This window comes from Rhinopithecus bieti, unplaced genomic scaffold (assembly GCF_001698545.2).
Source record: "Rhinopithecus bieti isolate Rb0 unplaced genomic scaffold, ASM169854v2 scaffold_73682, whole genome shotgun sequence".
Classification (NCBI taxonomy): domain Eukaryota; kingdom Metazoa; phylum Chordata; class Mammalia; order Primates; family Cercopithecidae; genus Rhinopithecus; species Rhinopithecus bieti.
The window spans coordinates 506391-521046 of record NW_016829166.1 but is presented as its reverse complement, the minus strand read 5'-3'; the positions used below and the strand labels follow the sequence as shown (position 1 = coordinate 521046).

General features: G+C 45.1%; 1 protein-coding gene across 2 annotated transcripts in view; it reads left to right on the top strand.

Moving 5' to 3' along the window:
- LOC108523904 (uncharacterized) overlaps window positions 1-14656 on the top strand; it is a 130493-nt gene that overhangs the window by 94711 nt on the left and 21126 nt on the right. The window contains exons 3-4 of one of the 2 annotated variants that reach the window (XM_017864670.1): window positions 2625-2746; window positions 12714-12818. The exons of the other annotated variant lie outside the window; for it this stretch is intronic. Of the exons in view, the coding sequence (XP_017720159.1) occupies window positions 2625-2746; window positions 12714-12781 (190 nt within the window). The 3' untranslated portion in view covers window positions 12782-12818. The remainder of the gene's footprint in view (window positions 1-2624; window positions 2747-12713; window positions 12819-14656) is intronic. 2 annotated transcript variants of the gene reach the window in all.

Below are 14656 nucleotides of genomic sequence, written 5' to 3'. Positions count from 1 at the left end.
AAACAAAACACCAAAAACCAGTAATACAGTCTATAGTAATCATCTAGACAGCAGCTCTCCCCTGAGATGTGATGATGAATGTGGTCGTCCTTTCTCTCATGTACTCATACTTTCTCCAGAAATAACAGGAAACACTGGTGGTGGTTAGGAGTCCCAAGTGTCCTTGGTGAGTGGGGTAGGCACTGGCAGACAGGCCAGGCGGGGTATTTGCTGGGGTGCATCTGGGGTCTGGATTCTGTGAACTGGTGATACCGGGTGCTGCGGTTAGCCCAGGCACTTCTGTCCAGCTACAAAGTTGCTGTATTTTATTAACTCCAAGATGCCACCAATTGTAGAAGGTGCCATTATTGTATGTACCGGTAATTTTAAAAGTTTCTGTCAATTCCAATCGTTAAAAACCATCAGCACTAAGGCATGCTAGTTTCAGAGACACGAGCAAGTGAAAATAGGAAGGGAAAATATACTTTGGAATTGATGAAAAATCGTACTATTCTGTGAAACCTCCTGGGAGAAAATGGACTGGAACTTTAGCACAGCAATGAACTTTTAAAGACAAAAATAAAAATCGCAGGAGAAGTCACATTTCAGGAAAAGCCACATTTCAGGAAAAGCTCACAGGCATCCTGAGAAGGAATTCACAGCAGGAACGCAAGAGTCTGGGGACACACCCCAAGAAGGCCGGAGGGTTGGCACAGGGTCTGGGGGTACCCTGATAAGTGTGTGTGGAAACAAAGGGCTGTAACTCTGGGCTGGGGACACATTGGTCTGAAGAAGCGCATGGCAGTGCCATGGGTTTCTCTCCACCATCCAGCATGAGGGCTGGCGGGGTAGGAGCTCTCCAGATGCCCAGGCAGGTGGGCATTTTGCAGCAGCTCTGCTGCTGTCAGTGAGACAGCAGGAGGCATGTCAGGGTACCTGGGGTTGGGAGTAGGAAGAGGAGGGGTGGAATCTTCATGTTGAACTTAGAGTGGGCGCCTCCTGGACACAGGTATGAGGACACACCTTTGAGAACCTTGGAAATGTGTAGGTGAAGTGACTTCCTACCCCAGGAGAGACTGGGATTCTTGCTGGAAGGCAGGTGCAGACTTTGTAATTTGAACCTGCGTGTACATCCAACCTCACTGATGCCCACGTGAGAGGAGGATGACCACAAACTAGCCCCGTTCTGATAAAGGAGGAGCTGTACAGATGAACTTTCTGGTGTTTGAATAAACCTGCGTGAATGGATGATGATAGTAAGGGGGTCAGGCCAGGAGCACCGGGCTTCCCAGGACTCAGTGTTACTGAGGGGGAATGTCTTAGTCCGTGTTGTGCTGCTCTAGCAGAATACCTGAGACTGGGTAATTTATAAAGAACAGAGATTTATTTCTTCCAGTTCTGGAGGGGAGTCCTAAAAGTTCATGGTCAAGGGGCCCACATTTGGTGAGACCCGCATCATCTAATGGCAGAAGGTGGAGAGAGAATGGGGATGCGGAGGAAGGAGCAGAGGAGGGAGAGGGAGGGAGCATCCAAACTCAGCCTTTTGTCAGGAGCCCACTCCCAAGATGGCATTAATCTATTCACAAGGATGGAACCCTCATGACCTAACCACCCCTTTAAGGCCCCAGCTGTCTATGCTGTTGCACTGGGCATTACATTTCCAACACACGAGCTTTAAGAGACACATTCAAAGCGTAGCAGCGAGCGGTGGGAAAGACCCTTAGCTTCAGTCCTCCAGCTATCGGCAGAGTGCTACAGGTGACGGGAAGTCATCTCATATGGCAGCAGTGTCACTAAGCTCAGGGGTGGCCTGTCTTCCCTCAGTGGCTTGCCACGGCATCTAGAATCCTGATGAACTCCCTTCTGTAAAGTTAAATTCATTTGCACTCATGCTTGTATGGGGAGAGCAGGAGTCTAAAGACATGGAGAGAAAGCCATTACCCGGCGATAGTAATGACTGGTATTTGGCACGTGGGGGCTCTAGGTCAGAGTCAAGAGACACAAGGGGTGAGTACCAAGTCTGACTATTGTCTCAATGGAATTCCAGAAGCAGATAAGGGAGAAATGGGGGGAGGCAATATATGAAACATTAATGACTGAGACTCTCAGGACTGATAAAGCTGAATAGAAATTAGGATGTATAATTACCAAAGTAATAGAGAGACAAAAATAAAATGTGGGGGAGGGAGAATACTCTCAAACAATGAAGAAGGCCAGAAAGAAAAAAAAAAAAACATTTTTTTTGAATTAGCAATTAGAAAACCGAAACAAACAGAATGCACAAAATAAAATGGTAGCAATGCGTCTAAATATATAATCATAATCAATGTGAATGTATTCAATTTCCTCTAGACAAAAAGAAGAAAAAAACAAGTTATATGTTGTTTATAAACCCAAATCTAGAAGACAAGGCTTCAGAAAAGGATATGGCCCAGGGTGGCCAAAGCCTGCACCAGGAGTGCTGTTCGTATTGAAAAGACCTGGTTATACTGGAATTATGTTTCCCAAAAGGCTCTTTTTTATCCTAGACCATGGCCTTGAATTTCTAGATGCCCTATTTTTTTTTCTGTAGTCCTGCGCTAATTTTAAACATTAACTTAAAACAGTAGCAGAGCAGGATGAGAGTTCAGTTTCCTGATTTCTAGACAGGACTGTGCCTGCCCTGCGATTTCTGCCCCCGCCAACGACTTGTGCAAGCAAGCATCCTGCTGCCAAACGGAGATGGAAGGATTTGTCACTTTTTCCAAGGTCGCGACTGGAGTTACAGGTAAATGGTTAGAACACGTACTTCCTTTGAGCTTTCTTCCCAGGAGGGCACCCTCAAGTACTCCTTCCCCCACTCGTATCTCGGTGATCTCTGCTCAAGTCTGTCTGCCTGCCTGTCTGATCCCAGATGCTGCAGCTGTTGCCCAAGCTTTCATCTGAAATTTACCTGCCTGGTCTCCTCTCACTCAAGGAGAGACGTGGTAACTGCTAAAGGGAATAAACTCCAAACACATTGTAAGTTTTCTTTTTTTTTTTTTTTTTTTTTTTTTTTTTGAGGCCGGAGTCTTGCTCTGTCGCACCCAGGCTGGAGTGCAGTGGCCAGATCTCAGCTCACTGCAACTCGCCTCCCGGGTTCACACCATTTCTCCTGCCTCAGCCTCCCGAGTAGCTGGGACTACAGGCGCGCACTCGCCCGGCTAGTTTTTTGTATTTTTAGTAGAGACGGGGTTTCCGTGTAGCCAGGATGGTCCTCGATCTCCTGACTCAGTGATCCGCCGTCTCCGGCCTCCCAAAGTGCTGGATTACAGGCTTGAGCCCACCGCGCCCGGCCTGTAAGTTTCTTAAGGAGACATTTCCCCAACTAAGAAACAACAACTCAACACATTTTGGTTAAGAATCTGCTCCGTACAAAATCCCACGCTGGATGCCAATAATTCAAAGTCAGTCAGACACTCTAGTCTCTAATGGATGAGACAAACAAGTAAACACATGATTTCAGGATCTATTTGAACAGTAGAAAGGTCACAGGCATCCCTGACTCCGTGGGGGTCAAAGAAGGTTTATGGAAGAAATAACACCTGGGAAGGGCTCTGAAGGATAAATAGACCAGTACCAGTCCGGGGCCTGTTAAGAACCAGGTTGTGGCCAGGCGCGGTGGCTCACGCCTGTAATCCCAGCACTTTGGGAGGCCGAGGCTGGTGGATCATGAGGTCAGGAGATCGAGACCATCCTGGCTAACACGGTGAAACCCCGTCTCTACTAAAAATACAAAAAATTAGCAAGGTGCGGTGGCGGGCGCCTGTAGTCCCAGTTACTCAGGAGGCTGAGGCAGGAGACTGGCAGGAACCCGGGAGGCGGAGCTTGCAGTGAGCGGAGATCGCGCCACTGCACTCCAGCCTGGGTGACAGAGCAAGACTCTGTCTCCAAAAAAAAAAAAAAAAAAAAAAGAAGAACCACCAGGTTGCACAGCGGGAGGTGAACAGTGAACCAGTGAGCCAGTGAGCGTTATCCCCTGAGCTCCTGTCACATCAGCAGTGGCATCAGATTCTCATAGCAGCTTGAACACTATTGTGAACTGCGCATGGAGGGATCTAGGTTGCGCGCTCCTTATGAAAATCTAACTAATGCCCGATGAACAGTTTCATCCCCAAAATCATCCCCTCCCACAACCACCCCCATCTGTGGAAAAAATGTATTCCACCAAACCAGCCTCTGGTCCCAAAAAGGCTAGGGATCACTGCTCTAGAGAACTCCATGTGTGTCTGTGGAACTCAGGTGCATGGTTGCTTGAACCAAATTGCAAAGACTTATGCTAACGTGATAATATTTTAGGCTACAAACAGAGTTAAATAAAATCATGATTAACATTAATTTCACCTGTTACTTACTGTGCCTATTAGAAAACTAGAAATTATATATGTGGCTTACATTGTATTTCTGTTGGACAGCAATGATTAGGAAGTGCTTGACTCTTAAGCACTCAGTCAATGTTAACTCTGATTATGTTTCAAGAAACTTTATGAGGTCAAGGAATGCATATTGTTTAGTGCTGTCTCCTGAGTAACTAAGAATGTTGGCACATTGAAGGTGGCCAACAAATTGGTTGACTGATGAAGTGCAGAACAGATATATGCACTGCTGGTTTTTGGCCAGTGTTTGTTCTGCACTGTTGCCTGGGGCCTATGTTGACTCTTAGATGCACACAATATCACAGTTAGCTGGTTGGGTCCATGGGGTCCAGCTCACATTTTACTTCCTCCAGGAACCTACTATATTTCCAGTTCCTCCTCCCTATTATCTCTCCAATAAGAAATGATCTCTCCCTCTTATAGTCATGAAACATTTTGGAAAAATATTTCTTACAAGACTTAGCCCTGCTTTCAGATATAGCTCCTCTGACATATTAATGTGAGTTCCTCCAGAGCTCACTCACTCTGATGCCCCTGTCTTCTGCTTATTGCTCTGAGCAGAGCAGGTATTCAGTATGAGTGTGTTGAACTGAATTGATATTTTCTTTGCACCTTTCGGGTATCTTTCTTCACAGAAGGTAGCATCTGGCTGGCCACTGAAGTGCCCAATAAATACTTGCTGAATAAATAAACCAATGGGACTGACCTGCAAAGGGAAGGAATGGAACCACCTTTGTTAATGTCACGGGCATTGCAATGGTTGCCTTGGAGACCTTGCTTCTCTGTGGTCAGAACCACTGGTGCTTATAGTTAAGGGCAGGAAGAGTAAAGGGCAGGTTTTGGTAGACTAGTGGGAAAGGTGAGGCTGTTCCTAGGTTCCAATCTCACCCCCAGAGAATGCCAATCTGGGTGACTTTCTCCACAGCCTTTCCAATACAGGACACTATCTGCTCTCATCAAACACCAAGGCCTGGACAAGGTGATGGCTCACTCTTTAGTCAATGCTCGGCATTGGTCGAACCAAACCAAACAACCAAACCACACCAAGATTTCTATGCAGAAAAGACAATCCAATGCCACTCATAATCATTTAGAACATCTTTTGGAAAAAAAAGAAAGCTAACCCCCAACCAATAAACTCCCCCAAACCCCGAAAGTAAAATCCCTGGATTCTGTGTCTATGGGTTTCCATTGCGTGCTTTCACAAGGGAGAATGGGAAAGGCACCAGAGCCCTTAGGGAGCAAGGATGGGGTCACACAGTTCATGACGCTGGGCTTCGGATCTGAAGTCTGCTACCTGCTGCCTCAGTAGTTCTTCACAAGTTACTTAATCTCTCTGAACCTCAGTTTGTCTTTCTGCGGTGGCGATAGGTAACTTAATTGTGAGAGCTATGTGCCAGGTCCTATTCTAAATGAGATAGGTTCTATTAAAGCCTAGCATGGATGTATTCCTATCACCTTCCTTTTACAGATGGGGAACCGAAGCACAGAGAAGGTAAATTACTTCCCAAGTCACATGCCTCAAACCTAGTTGTTCTGCCTCATGTCTGTGTTTTGGAGGACTGTATTACCCATCACATGGGGGGGTCTTGTGAAACAAGTAATAAAGTTCCTGGCACCCAGCAGCACCCGGCATATGGTGGCAATGACCCATTACCTAAAGCTATCTCTTTCCCAACTAGCGGCCATTCCCTTCTTTTGATAGATTATGGTGTTTGCTCCGAATCCGTTAGCACCAATAAACAGAAGAGGTTCCTCTTGATTATCTATAATGAATCAAAGATGTCACTGATTTATTGCATGCAATTTAGATTCCATTTAAACTGCTGAAAATCAAGCATTGTGAAGCTGTTCACAATCGCATTCTCTCTTGTATAGATAAAAAGTTATTAATTTCCTAATCCTGTCTGGTACTTCAAACACTAGATGTAGCTACTTTGCCCGTATAGAAAGCAACTTTGAGAGACAGACATTTCCTTCTTCCGATGTAAAAGACATTCCATTTTATCTTGTAAAATGATGGTCTTGGTGAGTCGCTCTTCAGAGGATATTGTGAAGTGAAGCCAAATAGCAGACAGACAGACAGCCCAGGTATCTGTGGAGAATTAACTGTCAAAATACAATCCAAGTATTAGACATACTTTCTTTCCCTCTTTTGTCTTTATACCACTCCAAATTTAGACCGAATCAGGAAACATGAAAAGGAGATGGGGGGCTATGAGGAAGTTCGTAAAAGAAATAGTCTATCCTATCCATTACTGAACATTTTGTAACTCTTTAACCCCTCTTTAAAATTTGTGCATCAATCACATGTGAGCCCCTGCCTTCGGCTGCCTTCGGTTTCCTGATGGGGTCTCAGTACTCAGCCAGGCAAAGCTGCCATTCTCCACAGCAAGTGGGCATCTCCAAACTCAGCCTGGGAGCCCACATCCCTAACCGGGCACAGTGTGTATGTCCTGGCCAGAGAGGGACCTCTGCTCAAGCATATTCTCACAGAATGTGAATCACTGTGATTCCCCAAGCAGCAATGATGCACTTCACTCAATGCCTAGAGAAAACCAAATTTATGTAGTCACATGCCTAGCTTCTGACAAAGTATATCTCATCAATTTTAGTGTATTATTTAAATATTAATGATTTGTTGTATTTGAAAATTTTTAAACAAATCATAAAAAAGAACACCAGTATTCAACACATTTCTTATTAGTATAATATATAGGAAAAAAAGAAAAGTGGAATATGCTATAATAAAGTAGGTTATCACAGCCACATAGGTTTAGAAAATACGTGGTTTTGGGGTATTTGAAACAGGGTCTCGTTCTGTCACCCTGGCTGGAGTGCAGTGGTGCGATCGCAGCTCGCTGCAGCTTCAACCTCCCAATCCTCCTAAACCAATCCTCCTACCTCAGCCTCCCAGTAGCTAGGACTGCAGCCTCAACCTCCCAATCCTCCTACACCAATCCTCCCACCTCAGCCTCCCAAGTAGCTGGGACTACGGGGCATGCACCATCACAACTGGCTAATGTTTTAAATTTTTTTTGTCCAGGCTAGTCTGAAACTCTTGGGGTGATGGGATCCTCCTGCCTCTGTCTCTCAAAGTGCTGAGATTACAAGTGTGAGCCACCTTACCTGTCCAAAAATATGTGTTTTGTTTTGTATTCAAGCCCTTTGTTCAAAATGCAACTGCTCTACTTCCTGGATACATGGATACGAATGTCCTCAGCAGAGCACTACTGAGCCCAGAGTCCAAACAAAATCTAAAGAAATAAGGATGTAAGATCAAAAAACACCTACAGGCCAGGTTGGTTGGGTGATAAAGACAAGAATGCCCCTTCCTAAACCTTCAGAAGTTGAAGAGGCCTTCCATGTTTCGAACGAGGCCTGCAAAAGCCAGGTTTCCAGTCTTTGGTTCCCATTTCCCCAAGCAAACGAAAGTTATTCTGCATTGCAAGGCAACAAACAAGTGAGCTCCAGATAAAGCAGGCTTCCTCCTGTAATCCGTGTTTGCCCAAACCATAGAATAGGAAACAAAATGTTACAACAAACCCTCAATCCCATGAAGGGCATTCTACGCCCTTCCTACCTGGGCACAGGCCCCTGAATATCACTTACCTGCTTGGATAAAATATGTTCTGTTTCCATGCGCATGCAATTCCATATACTCGGCAGATGGGCCGGAGAGATTTCTCTGAGCATGTAGATTCTTTCAGAGACAGAGAAACAAGCCTTGTACAAATTTGGGAGAACACCCCCTTCTGACCACATGGGAGATGGATGACCTGTTTACAACTGAAACCCATGCAGAACATTTTTTACTGCAGAACAAGCAGCTGACATGATTGCTGTCGGTGTTCACAGAGCCAAATATGAAGATAATTGTGAAGAAAGAGACGGTCACATGGGATAGAAGATGTGACCCTGCTCTCACGTTTTTCCTTCTGGCATGACCATACACGTTTTATAAGTGGGGAGAAATCCTATTAAAGCGCTATCCCTGCCATTTTAGAAACTCTGAATAATGGCATGTCTGAGACTTTTTGTAACATTTTCAGTAGTCGAATCCAGTTTGTTTTATCTTTCAACCCATTCTAAACACAGGTCAATACTGACTTTGCAAAGATCTAACTTTCTCTCCTGCAAAGTGATCTAAAACTTGTATTTATTTCTCTCCTGTCTGAAACACAGTCTGAATGTCTTTGTAGGAGCTTTCGTATTTTGGGTCTGGGCTGAAGCAAAATGAAACGGCATCATGCTGGCTAGAGTTCAGCATGTAACAGTTTCGAAAAGTCTGTAGAGAGAGCTCAGCTGAAATAGACAGGAATCTACATTCCTGTGGCCATCAAAGGAACAGAGCAAGCTGGCAGGGGCGGCCCCAGGGTGCGGCGTCGGGCTCAGAAGAAACACCAGCGATCCAGGGGAATATTGGCAGGGGCAGGGAGAAAGAAAAGCTTTCTTGGGGCTACCGTTCTTAGAATTTTTCACCTGTGTACAAAAGGACAAGAGATGCTGATCCCTGACAAGGACATTACTACATCAAAATCCAGCTTCCAGAGACTGCTTAAAATGGTCTCTGCTGCTCCTTAGATGCCCTGATTTACATGCGGTGGTGGGAAGGGAGTCACAGAGATGGCTCCAGCCCAGCGCCTGGCCTGCAGGGCTGGAACAGAACAAGCAGTAGATTTCTAGGGCCTTGGAAAGGCAAATGGTGCCTATGTGGCGTACGTCAATGAAACTCCAGGGCAGCCTAGCACGCAGTGAGACATCAGTGAACAGTGAGAAGAGCTCTATCAGGGCCCCATGGGCTGCTGGGGCTGCTGAGGCCTGGTCACCTGTTGCCTGTTCACGAAGGGGCAGGTGTTTGAGTTGCTAGCTCTGAGAGGGCTGATGAGCAGCACCCTCCCTGGAGCCATGGTACTGATGTCTCCCCCAGGTCCGAGGCTGCCGCGCTCAGGAAGGGCACAGGGTCACTTGGGAAGGCTGATTACACAGGAAACTCTGAGCTCCAGCACACAGATGGGAGGGGAGTCAGGTGATGCAGGAACAAACACAGCTCACAAACAGAAAGATAAAATGCAGGGGCTGCCCATGAAGGGGAGGGTACGCCTATCTCCCCAGTGGGGCAATTTCCAACTACAGAGAACAGTTGCTGCCTCAACAATAGAGAAGAACGTTTTTACTGATGTGCTCAAGAAAAGATTGGACAATTCTTGGCAAGTAGATAAACTTTAAAAAAAAAAAAAAAAAACAGTGGATTTAAATATCAATGATTTTAAAAGGTAAAATTAGCCGACCTCTCAGAAAAGAATTGAGAGTAGATAGGAAGACGCCTACCTATTTAGAGAATTTGCCGAAGAAGATTTCAAAGGGTTTTTGTTGTGTTTTTGTTTTCCGGTAATAGCAGCTCTATCAGCAGCAATGTAAACTATGAATAGAAATAATAATATTTAGTAATCCAATCACAAGAAGAACTGTCGGAAGCTCATAGTTCTGTTTCTTTTTGATCCAATTTTAGATTTTCCCTACAAAAGAGAAATAACAAGGATTGTGATAAAACTCATTTTCTTCTCTCTTTTAAAAACATTCGTTCCATAATTAGAAGCAATATTTGGTTCCATACTAATGAAGAGATATGGATGCAGGGACATTTCAGATCCACAGCTAATTCATAAATGGGATCTTGCCAAGAATTTGAGCCTCTCCCCCAGGAGACCTCTACATAGAGGGTGCTGCAAGTAAGGAAATCTGTTTTGATCTTGGGTGTTTTAGCTTTTTTGTGCTTAGTGTTAGGTGAGCCGACACAGAAGCAAATTCAGTCGTCACAGCTGTTCTTCTGTAAGCTGGAGGCTGACTCTGATAGGAACTCATTCTGGGTGTCAGGAGGCTTCAGGGGCGTGTTACAGGCAAATGAGTCTAGTGCCAGCTGCTAGGAGTTCTGGGAGTGAGGAGCTGTAATCAGGCAGAAGAGGCTAGCAAAATTCTAATTCGATTCTAGTGAATACCTGTTTCCAAAGGAAGCTGTCATCAAAAAAGGAAATGGTGCGGTGGACTTGGGAGTTCTGAGCAGAGGCTCAGTGTAGATAGAGGGTTAAACTCTATTTTTTTCTTTTCTGTATTCTTGATACTCTGGCATTTGGGGCTTTGATGTTGGAGAGACTGTCCCTTCCAGGGCTACCCAATTCCTAGAAATAGCAAATAATTCCCCTGTCAGCATGTTTTTGATCAACCAACCAGTCTAGAGATCACAGCCCCAGCCAGCCCTTTCATCAAACTCTCACATGCCAAACCAGTCTTCCCCCGGCCCCATGTCACCCCAGGGCTGGGGACCTGACAACTAGGGACCAGCTTCATAGCACTGGGTCGCTCAAATAATTTAAAGTATCCAATACTAAGTTTACTCAGCTTACTTACCCTGCCTCGCTTGTTCCTTCCCTCGTAAATCCCAGTAAAAGTCCCAGCCACACGGTGCCCACATCCTCTTATTTCCTGACCATCCCTGGTCTTTCCAGCACGGCGGAGCTTAAAAGGCCTCATGGCTGTGGGGATGTGAGTGTAAACTTCCTTCCTCACAACAGTCATTTCTGCGTCTGCTGTCTTACCATACCTGACATTCAAACAAACCCCAGGTACATATTTAACTCAACAGGGTTATGGACCATGGAAGCTTGGGTGGTTCATGAACTTCTCTGCTCCTAAGCATTGCCATGGAGAAGATCAGCTATGCAGACCTTTTGGCTGCAGCTCCAGAAATGGGGGTGAGCGACCCGGAACCTGCGTTTCCAAAGGCACCTCCATACAACTCTGCTCAACGTGGTGTGAGTAGCAGAAAATAGCAGTAGGAGGACCTAGCCACCAGGAGCAGAACTGGTAGAACCAGCTCAAGAGGCCGGTCCTCACTTTAAAACTTACTTTCTGATGCAGCAATTCCAATTGTAGAAAATTATCGTATAGGCCAGGGGTGGTGGCTCATGCCTATAATCCCAGCACTTTGGGAGGCCAAGGTGGGCGGATCACCGAATCAGGAGATGGAGACCATCCTGGCTAACACGGTGAAACTCCATCTCCACTAAAAATACAAAAAATTAGCCGGGTGTGGTGGTGGGCACCTGTAGTCCCAGCTACTCAGGAGGCTGAGGCAGGAGAATGGCGTGAACCCGGGAGGCGGAGCTTGCAGTGAACCGAGATCATGCTATTGCACTCCAGCCTGGGTGACAGAGCAAGACTCCGTCTCAAAAAAAAAAAAAAAAGAAAGAAAATTATCGTATAAATATGATCTATAAAAATATTTATATGATAAATAAGGAAATAAGTAGATATGCACAAATATCCTTGGAAATCTTTTTATATTACACATAATTTACAGTAAAAAAATTCATCCTAAACAGGCCATGTTAGATTGGTTAAGTATTACATATAATGATATAGTTATACAGTGTACTACTTAGCAGTCATCTGGCATAATGTTCCATGGCATGTGAAAATATGAATAATATGTTGTTAATTTTAAAAGTCAGCCAACAAAACAGTATAACGATATAATCCCTTTTCATTAAATATACATAGACATAGATACAGAGGTTAAAGCCTGGGTTTATCTCTGGTTCACGTCGTTACAAATATTGTGTGTATGTGTTTATTTTTCTGCATTTTCCAAATTCTGTACAGTGCACATGAATAATAAATTAATTTCATTGTTTTCTAGCGTGCAGGCTGTGTTCTCCCTAGGGCAGGACGAAGAAGGAATTTGGACAATCACATGCCCCTCCCCTAAAGATCAAGAAGCTCTCTAAATAATGAGCTTTCGCTAACCCCCAGGCTATTTGGCCTTTGGACAAAGCAAGATAGAAGTTGCTTTCTGGGCCCCACTTGCTACCAGTGAGAGTTCCTGACACCTGGAGAGGCTGAGCCCAGGCTCTAAGTGAGGCCTGCTGGCTCCAGGTGACTGGAGGCCCACTCAGCAAGAGGAGTGTTATTAGGCCTAAGCGGGGACAGTAGGAGCTGTGGTTATGCTCCAGTTGGTGTAGAGAATTTATAATTAGCAACAGCGGGATTACAAAGCAAGGAGCCAGAAAGAGAAATAAGGGAGGGGAAATAACCTGCCAGGAAAGGGCAAGAATAATCCACTCATGACATCATCAATCCCATAATAACCAAGTGATGATAGTGCTTACATTAAATACACTTTAAAAGTAATCAATGCAAAGAGTAGGATAAAAACAATTTGTGACAAGGGTAAGCATTAAAGTATACAGTAGTTAATACCGCTACAAGGAAAAGAACTCAATACAGATCAATTCATTTCAAGGTCTCTTGTATATTAGGAAACCATTATTTCTTTTTCAGATCTCAGGATAAGGGTAACAGTGCCTGTTACTTTTCACTCCCTCAAGGACGTTCCTCAAGAGAAGTAACAAATGCTCGGATTTCCACAAAAATTTGAAAACTCAGGTGTGTTTGAAATGAATGCTCTGAAAATACTTGTTGCCTGTAATTGGAATTATGTAGTATTTTTGTAATTACAAAGAATTGCCATGAAAATATGGGGACCCCAAATTTTAAGTCTGCTATATTCCAAGGCAGCTGCCTTCTGACAAATAACCTGTGACAATTTCATAATATAGGGTTCTGAAACCTCATTAAGCCACACGCGTGGTGCAGCTGAAGCACTCAATGGTTTCCAAGGGTTTGTGAAAATGTAATTAGGCAAACCACAGGCATCTGCAAATGTGGTGCTTTTGCTCCAGATGGGTGGAATCTCAGGGCGTCCCAGAGCTTTCACAGGGACGATTTTTCTCAGTGTCAGTGACTCGAACGCACACCTAAGATGGTCTTTTTGCTCTTGCAGGAGAAAATGTTGCCAAATGGGTAGACTAAACAATGAATGGCTGCCGGGTTTGGTCATACCTCTCTGTGTGTGCCATCAGTTGCTGATGGGAGCTAGGACATTATTCCGGCTACAAAATGGGTGCATGATCCTGGTAACTGATGCATGGGCCTTGCAAGATACGTCTATAGAATTGGCTATAGGTACTAAGCACAGAAGACCATCTGATCCCTGTGGAGCCAGACCCCACTGCTTCACCCGTGTGGTCAAAGCTGCTCCCTGGATGTCAAGGGTTGGCCATTCTGGTGGTGTCAGTAGCGAGTGCTTGGATTAATGTGAGATCTATAGGCTGGTGATGCAGATGGTGATAGGAAGAGACAGCAGAGATGCCAACACACTCCCTAGACAGTGTTTCTGGAGAGAAAAGGTCCTGGTCTAGGGAATCAGTGGAATGTGCTGTAGCAGAAAATCCATAGACTCTGGAATCTGACAGTCAGAGCTTGGGCCCTGGATACAATGTCTACCACCTTTGTGATCTGTGGCATGTTATTTAGTATCTTGGAGCCTCAGTTTCACCTTCTGTGTTATTAAGGTAATAATGTTTTCTTTTGGGGCTTTTAGTGAGGGTTAAATGATATATGGAAAGATTATTTTGAGAAGTATTACTTGATATGCCCCTAAATTCACATACACACGCACACACTTGCACACACCCCCCACACCCACCCACACCCTTTTAGCTCATCCATGCTTTATATGATTTACTAATATTTAGGTCTTTTAGCAGGTCCATCTTAGTAAATGAAAGTTGAATCAGACAAAAAGAAATACATCAAATTCTCGGCTTTAAATGAAAAGCAAAACAAACAACCCTCATGGAGGGATAAGACGGGAACACTTGGGAAACATATCTGTTTTGTCAGAGCTGCCTGGCTCTCCCAGAGCCCCTCCTGGATGGCTGAAGAGCCCCCGGCCTGGGAGGAAGGGATAAGGTGGGACACAGGGGCTTGCCGTGATCAGGGCCCTGACTGCAAATAACAAACACGAAGTCTGGCTAACCTAAAGAAAAACGGCGTGTATTAGAGGGATATTAGGAAGGCTGGAAACACAGATTTGGAAAATGGAGAGCAGTCAAGAGACTCTGATACTGAGAGCCCTGCCAAGGCCCCCTCCCAGAGTCACCTGGTTAGAATGTGGCCGCCAAGCCTGCAGCAACTTTCCCCGGTATTCCCGCTGCCAGCGGTGGATGGTGGATGTCACTGAAAGATGCTGCAGGAGGAACTGACATTTTGTGACTCTGGCTGCAGATGGAAAGTCCTGAGGGTCATGGCCCACCAGCTGGCGACTCCCAAGCGTCTAACCTCTTAGGATTCCAAGGTAGGTGGGGGGCCTGCTTTCCACCAGCTCCCCAAATGGCCAGCGTTGTCACATAGGAAGGAGGCTTGGACTCTGGGTGACACAC